The following is a 13959-nucleotide window of genomic DNA, read 5'->3' on the forward strand; positions in this document are numbered from 1 at the left end:
TAGAGCGCCGCTGCCCACCCTTCTGCTGCTGTGCGCAGCGTGACATCTCTCCCTCCGTCATGCGCCTCCTGCCCCACCTGCGCCGGGGCAGGAGGCGCATGACGGACAATTTGCAAGCAGCTTGAGCGGTGCGATATGAGTGCGCAACCGCCCACCCACCAGCCCGCACCAAAGAGCCGCAGTGAAGGTTCTAAAGAACCGCTTGTGGCTCGCGAGCCGCACTTTGCCGACCACTGAGATAGAGCAATCCGAACCCTATTTGCTCAAGTCTACAGCATTAAATGAATTCTCCTTCTCCCTTGTCCCAGAGAGCCCCCATGAAGAATTCACTTTTTAGCAGGAGTTTTCTTACAACTTTTCTGGCAGACTCAGCCTGATTGCACTACATATCCAGGATTTATTATATAGTTTGTGTTTTTTTTATCTCTTATGTTTACTACTCAGAAAGCCTAAAATTATAGAAAATAGAAACAACTAAATGGTTAAATTTGGGTTGTTTATTAGAAGAAAATTCAGCATGTTTCAAAAGCAAAGTTACCGAAGTAACTTAAGTCCACTGGGTGTATATAGGAAACAGTTCAAATCTCAGTAAAGCTTCTACTTCTATCTGCTGTTCAGAAGGCCATGTGTTGATTTTCACTTGTTGAAATTGATGTTTCTGCTGTTTCCCACCTCCTTGTCATGCGCAATTTGTTGACATAAGGAGCTGAAGTTGTAAAGTATGTCAGTAGTTACAAAACTACATTTCCTTGTGTGCGCTTCAGTGTTTTTGGGCCAAATGTCGCTGTCTACTTCCTCTCACTTCTCTGCCATCTTTATTGTAGAAGAGGACAAGCTCTTCTTTTCTCTGCGCATGCATGGATCCAGCTATTGTATGCTTGGCCATCGCATGCACCTTGCACACAGCACAGAGCACCAGCCCAAAAGTGGTGATGTGCTGTCGACAGGACATGATTTATGAGCCTGGAACATGTGACCAGTGGGAAAAAAAGGTCATCACTACCAGATCACAACAGTGCTTCCAGGGTCACATGACTGAGTGCTCGTAACAGGGAACAATTTTGTAATAAAAGTTAACTACAAAATTAAAAACTTGGTCCCTGGGATTCTCCAGATATCAACTACAAAGAAATGCTCCCAGCCAAATAAAAAAATCATGCATTCAATTGTAAAGTCCAGTGCAGCAATGTGAAAAGGAATTGTCTGCTCTGAGAGCCATATTGTATCATCTCTAAGAGATATCAACATGAAAAGTCCTCGGAGATCCAGAGCGTCTTGTGAGGGGGGCATGTATAAACTAGGAGTTCATACAGCATACATCTTGATATTAGAGGCAGGTCACAGGTTCAGTCTTATCGCCCTATAGCTTTGAGCTCAGCAAGTGTCTCGCTATAAACCTGGCGGTTGGAATTGATCTGCATCATCTTGGAGCTCATAATGTTGATGTAAGACAGGCATCGGTCCCAAAAGGCCATCCTTGAGCCCACCAGGAATGGTGCTTCTGGATACCCATTCTCATTGCCGGTGTAGCAGTGGGTGATGAAGTAGCAGGTCAGGAGCGACATTTGAAGCTGTTCTACGCTGTCTGCATCTGGGGAGATGAGGTCCCGGCATAGCATATAGAGGAAGACCACGCTGCCTGAGCTCAGGAAACTTACTGGTTGGTAACCCGTAATAAGGAGATAGTTGTCAATATTTCTCAGCCATCCTATAGCCTGTGTAGGGGAAAGATCAAGCTTATAGCACCTCCGACGTAGAAAGAGTCCGAGACACCTCAGGAGCTCACTGGACGGGGTGTAGAGCACAACACGCCTCTGAGATGATTGTGCAGGGTCAATCCGACGCCGTTTGGCTGGTAATTCGGGACAACAGCGGCGTCTCTTCACCATGGTTATATTAGAAGCTCACACTCCCTTCAAAGACAAAAATCCAATATAAACAATATAACCCTCACAAGCCAAAACATTCCAGACAATGAAATACCAAGTAAGGCTCTAGTCACATAACCCATGCAACGCTGCTCTCCCTGATAAAATTACAGGACCACAATGGAACGTGACGGACTCATTAAGGTCTGTCAGACCTGTCAGTGGTAACCATTATGTGAACAATTCATTTATGAGTCTTGGTTTCTAGTATACATTACAGAAGTATTTCTATATGAACATTTCTGATGTTTTCACAGGATATGCCATAAATGCCGATAGGTGCTGGTGTAACCATTGGTCCCTACACCTTATTCAAGAAAGAGGCCCCATCTTGCAGGCACAGAGAATATAGACGTGGCCATGCATGCACAGCTCGCTTCATTCACTTCTATGGTAGTTTCGAAATTAGTTGAGTGAATGTGTTTGGCTATTTTTGGAACTGCCATAGAAGTGAATGGAGAGACTAGGAAATGCATGGCCACCTCTCCATTCACTGCGGCCGCAAGACCAGGCTACATTTTCGAGACTTGTACCGGTCCGAGGCATGTCCCCTAACCTATCACACTTTATTTGATGAGGTTTTTAGAAACACAGTAAAAAATCGGGCACAACTGACACATATAATTAGAGAAGTGTCAAAACTGCATTTAAAAGATGCAGTTTTTCAAGGCCTGACTTTTTTTACAGGTGAAATTAAATTATTTTATTTTATTTAGTTATTTTTATCGATGCTTGAACTCTGAAAATTGCACAGACAATTACAATGAAACCATTGCTGTGTGAATACACATTTAGGGGGACATTTATCAAATCAGATATATCAGTTTTGTGGCTTAAATAATTTGCAAGTCATGGAGATTGTGCTGTTTTCTGCAACATTTCATCAATTTATACAACATTTGGTGTTCCTCGCCATTTCTCAAAGTGGTCCTCATCCAAAACAGGGAATAAAAAATTGGGTGGGATGTGGCCTCCCAGAGATTTTTAATTTGCTCCATAAATTGGCTTAAAATATAGCACAAATCTACACCAGCTGATAAGCGGCATAGCTTTTTCTCTACAACATGGAAAGATGCCAGAAGAGGCATCTACATTACATATTAATACCAGCGTATGAAACACCAACCGTAATACATTTTCCCCAATATCTGATTATATATGGTGGTACTTTACACTTATTATACTTTACCTTTTCAGCTCTGGGGATCTGTTTTAGTAATTTCCCTTCCGCTAATATTAGTAGTAATCGCACGGTAGGTAAATGTTCACTTCACCTGTAATGTGTGAAATGTGAGGAAAAGCTGCTTGTAATTCACATACGTTCTAGGTGTCCGTGTTCTAGAACCTAATACACGACAATAGAACAGAGTGGTTGCTATAACGACATCACCTCTCATAGTTACTGCAACTTTATTTCTTAAAGGGAAACTATGTTCACTAATTGGAATCCTTTTTAACCCCTTCAGGACATCACTTATTTTGGTCATAATAGTGTCATTACTTTTGCACAATACAGTGGGATGCAAAAGTTTGGGCAACCTTGTTAATCATCATGATTTTCCTGTATAAATCGTTGGTTGTTACGATAAAAAATGTCAGTTAAATATATCATACAGGAGACACGGTGATATTTGAGAAGTGAAATTAAGTTTATTGGATTTACAGAAAGTGTGCTATAATTGTTTAAACAAAATTAGGCAGGTGCATAAATTTGGGCACCACAAAAAAGAAATAAAATCAATATTTAGTAGATTCTCCTTTTGCAGAAATTACAGCCTCTGAAAAGCTTCCTGTAGGTTCCAATGAGAGTCTGGATTCTGGTTGAAGGCATTTTGGACCATTCCTCTTTACAAAACATCTTTAGTTCATTTAGGTTTGATGGCTTCCGAGCATGGACAGCTCTCTTTAAGTCACACCACAGATTTTCAATTATATTCAGGTCTGGGGACTGAGATGGCCATTCCAGAACGTTGTACTTGTTCCTCTGCATAGAGTGTATTTTGAGCAGTGTTTAGGGTCGTTGTCTTGTTGAAAGATCCAGCTTCAGCTTTGTCACTGATTCCTGGACATTGGTCTCCAGAATCTGCTGATACTGAGTGGAATCCATGCGTCCCTCAACTTGATATGTGTAGAAGAGCTGTATATAGAAGGGGGTAGGGCTCTAGAGTGGTACATAGAGCTGACTTCCCTGAACATTGGGGCAGCACCTGAAATTCAGGAAATCCAGGATTGTCCTGCTGGATCCAGGATGATTGGGAGTTCTGTAACTTCCAGGATGGCTGTAATATGACCTGGCGGCAGTAAAGGTGAGAGGGGTGGAGAAGCTATCTGCATTGCAATGCTGGGCTGAGGACAATCCTGAGGAAAGTCCTGTCGAACTCTGCACCTCTCCCTAGTGTTTTCCTCTAGAGTCTCATAAGCACAGCGTGATAAAAATAAATCTACAGTAGTGTGGCGAAAATAACCTCACCACTGGGTTTTGGAGGGGCCTGTTTGCCAGCCTCTTGCCTCAGGATTATGGCCCATATACTAACTTTGAAGGAAAAGACAGACCGGCTGCACAGCTTAAATCTGTGGAACTGTTTTGGGAAGAAAAGCCATGCTTGCGCTAGGCCAAATGTGACTTCCATGGAATTTTGGAACCCCTGCTCGGATGTGGGTGATTTTTGGATATGTTGTTCACCCAGATCAGAGCTATCCTTGGATGTATATTTATATTGGGGATATGTCGGGTTTGGAGGTGTTTTCTGTGTTTTGGAGAAAATGTGTGTTTTCTGCCTGTGAGTGATTAAGTTAGCCCATTTTGTTTGGTAATTGTATCACAGGCAGAGCCCAATGTGTTTTGGTAATTGTATTTTGTTGATTGCGTTACAGACAGAGGGAAGGGGGTTTTGTATACAATTGCTGGGAAGGTTTCAATACTGTAAATGCATGTGATTGGCTAAAATATAAACTCTCACAGTCTTCTACAAGGGCCCCAGGGGGAGTGTTCCTTGCTAGGAGACCTGCATAAAAGGCTGAAAAATAACCCATTAAAAAGTTTTCCTGTTTTACCTTCAACATAGAGCCTCGTCTCATGTGTGTGGGGATTGCTATACGCTGTATACTCCCCTGGCTATAACCCCTAGCTCTTGTAAGACCTGTTCCTGTTCCTTGTTCCTGTGGTGGTTACAGTGTAGAGCGGAGTGCTTGGAGTCCTCGGGAAGCACTAGGAGCATCCATCAATGGAGGTACCCAGTTCGGGTGCCAGGAGATCCGTTACAAGTAGCCTGCACAAAAAGTAAGTGTATGTATATATTTACTGTGTGTGTGTAGTGTGTTTGTGTGTCTAATGTATGTGCATATGGTAATATGTGTTCAGGGCGAATAGTGTTTCTCATTGAAAAAATGCTGCAAGCCCTGGAGGAGCAGAGAATGGGAGTGGAAGTGGCTGAAATAATTATTCACAGTGGCAATCCTGACGCCCATACTCTCTAGGGACGGGCAGTGACAGGAGGGTGCACCCCTTCTTCTTCCGGTACACTCCCTGATCCTGAAGCTAAACGCATATCTTCCCTGAACAGCAGGCAGAGCTAAAACTTAATTGGCTGATGCAGTGCTCACAAGAAAGCTCCTCCGTCAGAGAGGAAAGCTACTTCCCTCTGCTAAGTCAGGGAATAATTAACTAAAAAGTGCCACCTACAGAGAGCTTTTAAGAATATGAAGCGTAATATAAAGCATGAACAGATTAAATAACATAAAATCAAGAGCCTGTTCTGGGGTACTGGAAAACCTGAAAACCAGCAGGAGTTTGGTGAGTATTTATAACATTACAGAGGTTTTTTTTTCACTCAAAAATAATGTAGAGATACTTAACTTTACTTCTCCAAAGCATCTAATGAGAAATAAAACAAGTTTGCATTTTGCCTAAATTCAAATATCCTACAGTTTTGTTTCTATAGCCTCCGTCACTAGCGTAACTATAGGGTTCGCAGTTGCGACCTGGCCCCTAAGCCAGGGGGATCCAGAGGGCCCCCCTTTCCAGTGGTACTGTACTTTTCCCTTTACAAGATGCAGTGCATCTTATAAAGGGTATACTAGTGAGCGCTTTCATGGAAGCGCTCACTAGAATGCAGGAGGCGTAGAGGGAAGGGCTGTAAGCGCTGTACTTACCCCTGCTCCTTCTCGCTCTTTCCAGGTACTGCAGTGTCTTTGCTGTCTGCAGCGTCAGGACGTACAGAGCGCACTCTGACCTGACGCTGGAAGAGGTCAGGTGACTGTGCAGCACAGGCCCTGAGAAAGGAAGAGAGCCAGAACAGGACGTAAGGTACTTTAGTATTTTACAGTCTGATCTGAGGTCTGATATGGGGGGGTGAAAGGTCCAATGGGAGGTCTGGAGGTCTGACTCGGGGTCTGGAGAGGCCTAATGGGGGGTCTGGAGTGGTCTGACTAGAGGTCTAATGGGGTCTGGAGGACTGACTGGGGGTCTGGAGAGGTCTAATGGGGGGTCTGGAGAGTTCTAATGGGAGGTCTGGAGGTCTGACTGGGGGTCTGGAGAGGTCTATTAGGGGGTCTGGAAGTCTGACTGGGGGGTCTGTGAAGTTGTGACTGGGGTTATGGAGAAGTCTAATGGGGGGTCTGGAGGTCTGACTGGTGGTCTGGAGAGGTCTAATGAGGGGGTATGGAGTTGTCTAATGGGGGGTCTGGGGGTCTGACTGGGGGTCTGGAGAGGTATAATGGGGGCTATGGAGGTTTGATTGGGGGTCTGGAGGTCTGGTCTAAGGTGTAATGGGGCTCTGGAGGTCTGGTCAGGAGGTATAATGGGGGGTCTGGAGTGGTCTGACTAGAGGTCTAATGGGGTCTGGAGGACTGACTGGGGGTCTGGAGAGGTCTAATGGGGGGTCTGGAGAGTTCTAATTGGAGGTCTGACTGGGGGTCTGGAGAGGTCTATTAGGGGGTCTGGAAGTCTGACTGGGGGGTCTGTGAAGTTGTGACTGGGGTTATGGAGAAGTCTAATGGGGGGTCTGGAGGTCTGACTGGTGGTCTGGAGTTGTCTAATGAGGGGGTATGGAGTTGTCTAATGGGGTGGTCTGGGGGTCTGACTGGGGGTCTGGAGAGGTATAATGGGGGCTATGGAGGTTTGATTGGGGGTCTGGAGGTCTAGTGGGTGTAATGGGGGTCTGGAGGTCTGGTCTAAGGTGTAATGGGGCTCTGGAGGTCTGGTCAGGAGGTATAATGGGGGTCTTATATGGGGGCCTGAAGGTCTAATGGGGATCTTATATGGGGTCTGATATTAGGTCGAGGTCTGACGTTGAGGTCTAATGGGGGTCTGATCTGAGGTCTAAAACTGGGGTCTTATATGGGGTCTGACATAGAGGTCTAAAGGGGTCTTAGGGTTTTATATAGGGGTCTGATCTGAAAGGAGGGTCTATTTCTGCAGGATAGTATTGGGGCATAGGTGACACAGTATTGGGGGTGGCAGGATGGGGTGTTGAGAAGGTGAGGAGGATGATGGAAAAATAGGAAAATAATATGTCTCTTAAACTCTGCAGAGACGAGGTGCGGCTGAAAGAAGTCACCATGGTGGTCTGGTCTGACAGGAGAAGAAGAGGAAAGAGAATATCTACATCAGAGAAGAGAAGTCACTGGATGTAAGAGGTACATATGTGGGGCTGTATTATCCTGTATGTTCTGTAGCGCTGTATGTAATGTGTTCCAAGTATGTCTTTAAAGGCTTTGTCCCTTTTATTTATTTAATTTTTTCGTAAGAGTGCTGCCTTCTCTGCTCTGTTTACCTGCTCATCACTGCAAGTGCTACGCCGAGCAGGTAAATAGAGCAGAGAAAGCAACTCTCATACAATCGGTGGGGTTGCCGGTTGTCGGACCCCCACCGATCTGATATTGATGACATGTCCTCAGGATAGGTCATCAGTAGTAAAAATAGGACAACCCTTTAACAGTAGGACTGGAGAGAAGAGGTTAGGTTGAGAATTAGGCATGGGGGGGCGTGTCAATTTTTGCCTCCGGCAGCATAAAAGCTAGGTGCACAAGCACTGAGGGAAGAGGGGTGCCCAAGCAGAACTCTTGCACCAGGGCCCATGAGCCTTTAGCTATGCCCCTGTTCAAACCTATATTTTTCCATGGTAACAGACTACCAACAATCTCTATGTAGTCTGATCTAATATACAGGAAAAGGTAATAAGGTCAAGGGAGCATGAGCAGATTTATGAGATAGCGCCATATTCCCACAGGCATTAACACAATGGCTGGTATACCATATGTTAGTAAATCTCCCCATAGTGTAATATTTTGGAAGCATGGACAGATAGTTTATAGAAATAAGGCTAGTTTCAGACATGCGTTAAATCTATCTGGCAGGCTGTTCTGGCAGAGGAACAGCCTGCTAAAGTTCACCATATCCGGCCTAGCCAGATACTGCTGTGCACCGCCAGACCCTATATTGGGATCCCGCGGGAATACGGCCGAAACCCCACGAAATCCTATTATAGTCAAAGGGGGCTAGTGGTGCACAGTAGTATTTGGCTCCACCTACTTGACCATACTTGTGTCAGCCCCATAGTCTGTCACTTTGAGCTTCTACTCCATCTAGAACTCCCCTCATTCTAGCCCTGATAGGGAGTATTAAGACTTGGTGCCTAGGGTGGCATCAGCTATGAATATGGCCCTTTATAAGTGATGAAAGCACTTGTACTTGTACTGCACTTCATACAGCCTTATAGTGTTGAGCGAACTGGTTTTGGATACAGCAATCTTTGTTTACAATATCTCATCTGTAACGAGCTAAAATGTATAGGCTCCGCTGAGGCTTCTAAAATTTTGCTGCAAATAACACAAGACTTGCTTTGTCTCACGTCTATGACGTTAGACTTCGGTTTTGTGCAGAAATTACTGTTTCAAAATCCGAAGCTGAACTCTGCTTCGTCAATGAGATTTTGAGAGAATATTTCAAATAATTTATACGCGTATAAGCGAAATGTAACAGCATAGATGTAAAACGAAGCAAGTCTCCCGTTATTTACAGCAAGATTTTCAAGGCCTCAGCGGAGCCCATACATTTTAGTGCGCTATAGAGGAGATATTGTAAACAAAGTTTTCAACCGAATCGGGTTCAGATAAAGCAATCCGAACCCTATTTGCTCAAGCCTACAGCAATAAATGAATTCTCCTTCTCCCTTGTCCCAGAGAGCCCCCATGAAGAATTCACTTTTTAGCAGGAGTTTTCTTACAACTTTTCTGGCAGACTCCGCCTGATTGCACTACATATCCAGGATTAATTATATAGTTTGTGTTTTTTTATCTCTTATCTTTACTACTCAGAAACCCTAAAATTATAGAAAATATAAACAACTAAATGGTAAAATTCGGTTTGTTTAATAGAAGAAAATTCAGCATGTTTCAAAAGCAAAGTTACCTAAGTAACTTAAGTCCACTGGGTGTATATAGGAAACAGTTCAAATCTCAGCAAAGCTTCTACGTCTATCTGCTGTTCAGAAGGCCATGTGTTGGTTTTCACTTGTTGAAATTGATGTTTCTGCTGTTTCCCACCTCCTTGTCATGCGCAATTTGTTGACATTAAGGAGCTGAAGTTGTAAAGTATGTCAGTAGTTACAAAACTACATTTCCTTGTGTGCGCTTCAGTGATTTTGGGCCCAATCTCGCTGTCTATTTCCTCTCACTTCTCTGCCATCTTTATTGTAGACGAGGACAAGCTCTTCTTTTCTCTGTGCATGCATGGATCCAGCTATTGTATGCTTGGCCATCGTATGTACCTTGCACACAGCACAGAGCACCAGCCCAAAAGTGGTGATGTGCTGTCGACAGGGCATGATTTATGAGCCTGGAACATGTGACCAGTGGGGAAAAAAAGGTCATCACTACCAGATCACAACAGTGCTTCCAGGGTCACATGACTGAGTGCTCGCAACAGGGAACAATTTTGTAAAAAAAAGTTAATTACAAAATAAAAAACTTGGCCCCTGGGATTCTCCAGATATCAACTACAAAGAAATGTTCCCAGCCAAATAAAAATCATGCATTCAATTGTAAAGTCCAGTCTGATCACTTCTGTCATTGCACCATAGTGCAGCAATGTGAAAGGAATTGTCTGCTCTGAGAGCCATATTGTATCATCTCTAAGAGATATCAACATGAAAAGTCCTCGGAGATCCAGAGCGTCTTGTGAGGGGGGCATGTATAAACTAGGAGTTCATACAGCATACATCTTGATATTAGAGGCAGGTCACAGGTTGAGTCTTATCGCTCTATAGCTTTCAGCTCAGGAAATGTCTCGCTATAAACCTGGCGGTTGGAATTGATCTGCATCATCTTGGAGCTCATAATGTTGATATATGACAGGCATCGGTCCCAAAAGGCCGTCCTTGAGCCCACCAGGAATGGTGTTTCTGGATACCCATTCTCATTGCCGGTGTAGCAGTGGGTGATGAAGTAGCAGGTCAGGACCGACACTTGAAGCTGTTCTACGCTGTCTGCATCTGGGGAGATGAGGTCCCGGCACAGCATATAGAGGAAGACCACGCTGCCTGAGCTCAGGAAGCTTACGGGTTGGTAACCCGTAATAAGGAGATAGTTGTCAATATTTCTCAGCCATCCTATAGCCTGTGTAGGGGAAAGATCAAGCTTATAGCACCTCCGACGTAGAAAGAGTCCGAGACACCTCAGGAGCTCATTGGACGGGGTGTAGAGCACAAGACGCCTCTGAGATGATTGTGCAGGGTCAATCCGACGCCGTTTGGCTGGTAAGTCGGGACAACAGTGGCGTCTCTTCACCATGGTTATATTAGAAGCTCACACTCCCTTCAAAGACAAAAATCCAATATAAACAATATAACCCTCACAAGCCAATACATTCCAGACAATGAAAAACCAAGTAAGGCCCTAGTCCAGGGGTTCAGCAACCTTTGGCACTGTGAAACTATAACTCCCAGCATGCACACTCGCTCAGCTGTTCTTGTAACTCCTATAGAAGTGAATAAAGCATTCTGGGAGTTGTAGTTTCAGCTGGAGTGCCGCAGGTTGATGATCCCTGTCCTAGTCACATAACCCATGCAACGCTGTTCTTTCTGATAAAATTACAGGACCACAATGGAACGTGATGGACTCATTAAGGTCTGTCAGACCTGTCAGTAGTAACCATTATGTGAACACTTAATTTATGAGTCTTGGTTTCTAGTATACATTACAGAAGTATTTCCATATGAACATTTATGATTTTCACAGGATATGCCATGAATGCCGATAGGTGCGGGTGTCACCATTGGGCCCTACACCTTATTCAAGAAAGGGCCCCATCTTGCAGGCACAGAGAATGTAGACGTGGCCATGCATGCACAGCTCGCTTCATTCACTTCTATGGGAGTTTCAAAATTAGTTGAGTGAATGTGTTTGGCTATTTTTGGAACTCCCATAGAATTGAATGGATAGACTAGGAAATGCATGGCCACCTCTCCATTCACTGCGGCCGCAAGACAAGGCTACATTCTTGAGACTGGTACCGGTCCGAGGCATGTCCCCTAACCTATCACACTTTATTTGATGAGGTTTTTAGAAACACGGCAAAATATGTGGCACAACTGACACATATAGTTAGAGAAGTGTCAAAACTGCATTAAAAAGATGCAGTTTTGCAATGCAGTTATTGGCCGCCTGTTTTTTTTACAGGTGAAATGAATTTATTTTATTTACTTATTTTTATCGATGATTGACCTATGAAAATTGAACAGCCTTTTATCACATTCAAAAACCTCAGCCACTTAAAGTAAAACCATTGCTGTGTGAATACACACTTAGGGGGACATTTATCAAATCAGATATATCCGTTTTGTGGCTTAAATAATTCGCAAGTCATGGAGATTGTGCTGATTTCTGCAACATTTCATCAATTTATACAACATTTGGTGTTCCTCGCCATTTCTCAAAGTGGTCTATTTTTAAGATCTAAAAGTGAGATTAGACCTGGATTATGGCTCATTTACTATGTGCCCCTTGTGCAAAAGTCGCAAAAAAGTCACAACCAACGCCAGGCAACCCACTGGTCTAGTTTTACACTCAAGCCGAATATGTTATCAAGGTGCACCAGTTCATAAATTTGGAGCAGACACACAACACAAAGCCAGACTTAAAACTGAGACAAAAGCAACCACAAATGATAAATGTCCCCCTTATTGCTTATTTTCAGGGAATAAAACCTGTCCTAGACACGTGATACATACAGTCAGGTCCATAAATATTGGGACATCGACACAATTCTAACACTTTTGGCTCTATACACCACCACAATTAATTTGAGGGTATTTACATCCAAATCAGGTGAACGGTATAGGAATTACAGTTTGCATATGTGCCTCCCACTTGTTAAGAGACCAAAAGTAATGGGACAATTTGCTTCTCAGCTGTTCCATGACCAGGTGTGTGTTATTCCCTTATCCCAATTACAATGAGCAGATAAAAGGTCCAGAGTTCATTTCAAGTGTGCTATTTGCATTTGGAATCTGTTGCTGTCAACTCTCAAGATGAGATCCAAAGAGCTGTCACTATCAGTGAAGCAAGCCATCATTAGGCTGAAAAACACAACAAACCCATCAGAGATAGCAAAAACCATTAGGCGTGGCCAAAACAACTGTTTGGAACACTCTTAAAAAGAAGGAACACACCGGTGAGCTCAGCAACACCAAAAGACCCGGAAGACCACGGAAAACAACGGTGGTGGATGACCGAAGTATTCTTTCCCTGGGAAGAAAACACCCTTTACAACAGTAGGCCAGATCAAGAACACTCTCCAGGAGGTAGGTGTATGTGTATCAAAGTCAACAATCAAGATGTAAACCATTGGTGAGCCTCAAAAACAGGAAGGCCAGATTAGAGTTTGCCAAACGACATCACAAAAAAGGCTTCACAGTTCTAGAACAACATCCTATGGACAGATGAGACCAAGATCAACTTGTACCAGAGTGATGGGAAGAGAAGAGTATGGAGAAGGAAAGGAACTGCTCATGATCCTAAGCATACCACCTCATTAGTGAATCATAGTGGTGGTAGCGTCATGGCATGGGCATGTATGGCTGCCAATGGAACTGGTTCTCTTGTATTTATTGATAATGTGACTGCTGACAAAAGCAGCAGGATGAATTCTGAAGTGTTTTTCGGGCAATATTATCTGCTCATTTTCAGCCAAATGCTTCAGAACTCATTGGACGGCGCTTCACAGTGCAGATGGAGAATGACTCAAAGCATACTGCAAAAGCAACCAAAGAGTTTTTTAAGGGAAAGAAGTGGAATGTTATGCAATGGCCAAGTCAATCACCTGATCTGAATCCGATTGAGCATGCATTTCACTTGCTGAAGACAAAACTGAAGGGAAAATGCTCCAAGAACAAGCAGGAACTGAGGACAGTAGAGGCCTGGCAGAGCATCACCAGGGATGAAACCCAGCGTCTGGTGATGTCTATGCATTCCAGACATCAGACTGTAATTGACTGCAAAGGATTTGCAACCAAGTATTAAAAAGTGAAAGTTTGATTTATGATTATTATTATGTCCTATTACTTTTGGTCCCTCAACAAGTGGGAGGCACATATTCAAACTGTTGTAATTCCTACACCGTTCACCTGATTTGGATGTAAATACCCTCAAATTAAAGCTGACAGTCTGCAGTTAAAACACATCTTGTTTGTTTAATTTCAAATCCATTGTGGTGGTGTATAGAGCCAAAAATGTTACAATTGTGTCGGTCCCAATATTTATGAACCTGACTGTACATACAGTACAGACCAAAAGTTTGGACACACCTTCTCATTCAAAGAGTTTTCTTTATTTTCATGACTATGAAAATTGTAGATTCACATTGAAGGCATCAAAACTATGAATTAACACTTGTGGAATTATATACATAACAAAAAAGTGTGAAACAACTGAAAATATGTCATATTCTAGGTTCTTCAAAGTAGCCACCTTTTGCTTTGATTACTGCTTTGCACACTCTTGGCATGCTCTTGATGAGCTTCAAGAGGTAGTC

General features: G+C 43.5%; 2 protein-coding genes across 2 annotated transcripts; both read right to left on the reverse strand.

The window, feature by feature from the left end:
• Positions 1-277: 277 nt before the first annotated feature.
• On the reverse strand, positions 278-1889 carry LOC122939491 (cyclin-dependent kinase 5 activator 1-like). Its single transcript, XM_044295561.1, has 2 exons — positions 1368-1889; positions 278-373 (listed from the first exon to the last, which is right to left on the reverse strand). Exons 1-2 carry the CDS (start codon positions 1887-1889, stop codon positions 278-280), a joined length of 618 nt encoding a protein of 205 aa, XP_044151496.1.
• Positions 1890-8992: 7103 nt separating this feature from the next.
• On the reverse strand, positions 8993-10718 carry LOC122939492 (cyclin-dependent kinase 5 activator 1-like). Its single transcript, XM_044295562.1, has 2 exons — positions 10197-10718; positions 8993-9175 (listed from the first exon to the last, which is right to left on the reverse strand). The coding sequence occupies exons 1-2, from the start codon at positions 10716-10718 to the stop codon at positions 8993-8995; spliced, it is 705 nt and encodes a 234-aa protein (XP_044151497.1).
• Between the last annotated feature and the right edge of the window lie 3241 nt (positions 10719-13959).

The sequence above is a fragment of the Bufo gargarizans genome, chromosome 5, assembly GCF_014858855.1.
Source record: "Bufo gargarizans isolate SCDJY-AF-19 chromosome 5, ASM1485885v1, whole genome shotgun sequence".
Lineage (NCBI taxonomy): Eukaryota > Metazoa > Chordata > Amphibia > Anura > Bufonidae > Bufo > Bufo gargarizans.